Raw genomic sequence first — 3266 nt, 5'->3', positions numbered from 1 at the left:
GGGGGGGGGGCGGGGGGAGGGGTGAGGATGGGGATGAGGAAGTTGGGTGATGGTGATGGTGAGGATGAAGGAGGTGGTATGGGATAGTGGCGGTGGTGCGGGTGGTGGTGATGATAGATGAAGCGATGATGGTTTTGGGAGTGATGGAGGTGTGGTGGTGGTTTATGATCATGGGGGTATTTGTAGAGGGGGTGCATTGGAAGGTATTTAAGGCAAATGTTTCGGTCAGTTGATGTCGGTCATTGAATTATATGCTGTAATATAATGTAGTGCTTTTAATAGGCCTGGGAGATGTGATCAATATTTGATTTCCTCATGTATGTATAATCATTTCTCCATTTAATACCATTGCTTCATCTCACAATGCAACGTCTTGAATACGTACAAATAATATATTATTTGTGTGTGTACGTGTGTGTGTGAGTGTGTCTGTGTGAGTGTGTCTGTGTGTGTGTGTGTGTGTGTGTGCATGTGTGTGCTTGTGAGAGTTTGTGCGTTTGCGCTTCTGTGTTTGTGTTTGTGTGTGTGTGTATGTTTAGGATAGCCAGCTCTCCTCTATTCTGAGTCAGCAGAGCTCGGAAGCACACATGGCTCAGCCTTCCTCATCCCCTGTTTATTTGTGTGTGTGTGTGTGTGTGTGTGTGTGTGTGTGTGTGTGTGTGTATCTGTGTCTGTGTGTGAGTGTCAGGAGACCTCCTAAACTCTCTCCTGGCGCCCACAGGCGGCCTCCATAGGTGTCCCTCCTGATAGAGCGTAGCACTGTGTGTGTCTACAAACATTTATCTAAAGGACTTTCTAAGGCATTAGGAATGTTTATCCAGTGTCGCACAGAGATCCCAGTGGGTCCTAGGTTTCATTTGCCTTGGCTCCGGGGCGAGCACTATTCAAACTAAACATTGTTGAGATGTTTGTGGAAGGAGGCGGGTGGAACTGTTGTCTGTCTCTTATGCCCTGCTCATAGTCTCATCTCTGTAACATAATGACTCAGAACAGGGCTGATGGTTCAGTGTCCTTAGTAAAGAATAGCTGGTGCACTGCGATTTGTTATCCCACCAGCGGTTGACCAGATAGCCTTGTATCGTGTCTTTATAACCTTTTCTGTGTTCAAAGTTTTAGTTACCATGAAGCATTTTTTCACTTTTGCTTAGAAAGGTGCGATGCTTTAAGTGCATTATTCTTATTGTTATGTGGATACAAGATTCACTAGAATTGGTTTTAGCATTGCTCAACTTGAAAGGATGCTATTGTATCCCTTATTTGGGAAAGATACTGTTTAGATACTGCTTCATAAACCAGTACTTGGTTAATACACCGGCTTGCCATGATCAACTGCACTGTTACACTTGACTTGACCAACAGAGAAAAACAAGGTTTAACCGGGCCAAGCTTCATAATTCATTAATCATCATCGCTCTGTGAACGCTCCACTGCTTGAAATGTCTTGTTAACTTTGGATCACGTACCTCATACCAGAGTGCTGGACCACCAAACAAAGTCCCCTCATGACAATCTGTGCCGCCAGATCAAACTGCGGGGCCCAATAAATCAACGGTGAAGGGCTGTTTAACCAAAGTGGAAGGAGTCTGAAACCCATCTGAACTAGGTCAACGCTACCGCCGTGCTGTGTCCACGGCCAAACACGCCTTGCTCAAGGGCTTCAGGCGCAACCGTACACCTTTCACACCAACCTCTTCATTGGCGCTCTGATGACCCTTAAACCCCCCTGTGACTCAGGGGGACTCAGCTCCCCTGTGACGCTACCTTCATCCCACGCTAATGCGGTCGCGTGCGATCGACGACCACGCGCTCACCACCTGTGACCTCTGTGACCTCTGTCATCCCCCCCCCCCCCCCCTCTCTCAGACGGCGGAACCAAGAAGCTGCGGAGCACCATCCGCCGCAGCACCGAGACGGGCATCGCCGTGGAGATGAGGAACCGCGTGACGCGGCAGGGCAGCAAGGAGTCGACGGACGGCAGCACCAACTCCAACAGCTCCGACGGAAAGTGAGTGTCCGTCCGTCCGTCCGTCCCTCCGTCTGTCCGGTCGCACCTCCGGGGGCGGTCTCCGCCCCCCCCCCCCCCCCCCCCCCCCAGCCGTCCCACCTCACACAATACTTTTCCTCTGCGTCGTCTTCCATCAATGTATCCATCCGTCCCCTGTCTGTCCATGAGAACATCAATCCATCCGTCTGTAATAATCCATGTAGCCACCCGTCGTCCATCCATCCTCACACCAATGATGTCCTCTCTTCCAGTTTTGTCTTCCCCACCACGCGCCTGGGTCCCGAGAGCCAGTTCAGTGACTTCCTGGATGGACTCGGCCCCGCCCAGATTGTCGGACGACAGACCCTTGCCACGCCCTCCATGGGTAAGTCAACAATGACCTCCTATTGTAGTCTAATCACATCACGAGCTCTAACCTGATCAAACCTTGGATTAACCTCGTCAGAGTGCGTATTTGAAAGGTGATCCCAGCAGGAGAACCCACTTTCCTGTCTGTGTCATTGGATTTGATAACATTTGCTTGAAAACTCGAAATAAATCAAATATATATTGCCGTTTTACTTTTTTTGGGCACACAGCATCACCTAAAAGAGCAGTAGAGCACTAGTGAATGCTTTCCTTTGTGAAGATACAGTTTATCTTGCTGGAGATATAAATGTTTAATACAAAAGGTCACTGTAGGTTGGAGAAAGAGAGCTGGGCTTTGTTGTGCTTGGAGAAGACCTGCAGCTCTCTGTCTCCCTCTGCAGTATATTTATGGTACTACCTGCTGCAAAACCATTTACATTTAGGGCATTTACCAGATGCTTTTATCCAAAGCGACTTGAGTACTGAGTAATGAGTACTTTGTCAGAAGAAAGAGAAACAACAACAATATATCGCTGTCAGAACAGTAAAGATGTTCATAGAAGTGCCAAGCACTTACAATTGCTAAGTTTGCATTTGTATCTTGTGTGTTCTCAGGGGATGTCAACGTGGGCATGGTGGACAGAGGAGGACAGCTGGAAGTGGAAGTCAACCAGGCTAGAGGCTTGATCCGTAAACCAGGTTCCAAAAACTCACCAGGTGACTGTGCTAACACTCCTTAGCAGGGACTCGAGAACTTTCAAGAATCCAGATCTAGACCCTGATGTGTGGCTCTTATTTGATCTGCGTGGTGCTCTCCTCCTCAGCGACGTACGTGAAGGTGTACGTGCTGGAGAACGGCGTGTGCTTGGCCAAGAAGAAGACCAAAGCAGTGAAGAGGTCTCTGGAACCCACA

The 3266-nt window shown here is 48.7% G+C and overlaps 1 protein-coding gene across 1 annotated transcript in view; it reads left to right on the top strand.

The window, feature by feature from the left end:
- The window catches only part of rims3 (regulating synaptic membrane exocytosis 3), a gene marked incomplete at both ends in the record, with an annotated part of 7973 nt that overhangs the window by 4121 nt on the left and 586 nt on the right, over positions 1-3266 (top strand). The window contains 4 exons of the mRNA XM_084484553.1: positions 1864-2005; positions 2257-2369; positions 2969-3070; positions 3178-3266. The exon at positions 3178-3266 is cut by the window's right edge and continues 51 nt beyond it. Of these exons, the coding sequence (XP_084340679.1) occupies positions 1864-2005; positions 2257-2369; positions 2969-3070; positions 3178-3266 (446 nt within the window). The remainder of the gene's footprint in view (positions 1-1863; positions 2006-2256; positions 2370-2968; positions 3071-3177) is intronic.

Source organism: Micromesistius poutassou (genome assembly GCF_964030765.1).
Source record: "Micromesistius poutassou genome assembly, chromosome: 20".
Taxonomy (NCBI): domain Eukaryota; kingdom Metazoa; phylum Chordata; class Actinopteri; order Gadiformes; family Gadidae; genus Micromesistius; species Micromesistius poutassou.
The sequence above is the reverse complement of the archived record's forward strand: the minus strand, read 5'-3'. Positions and strand labels throughout refer to the sequence as shown.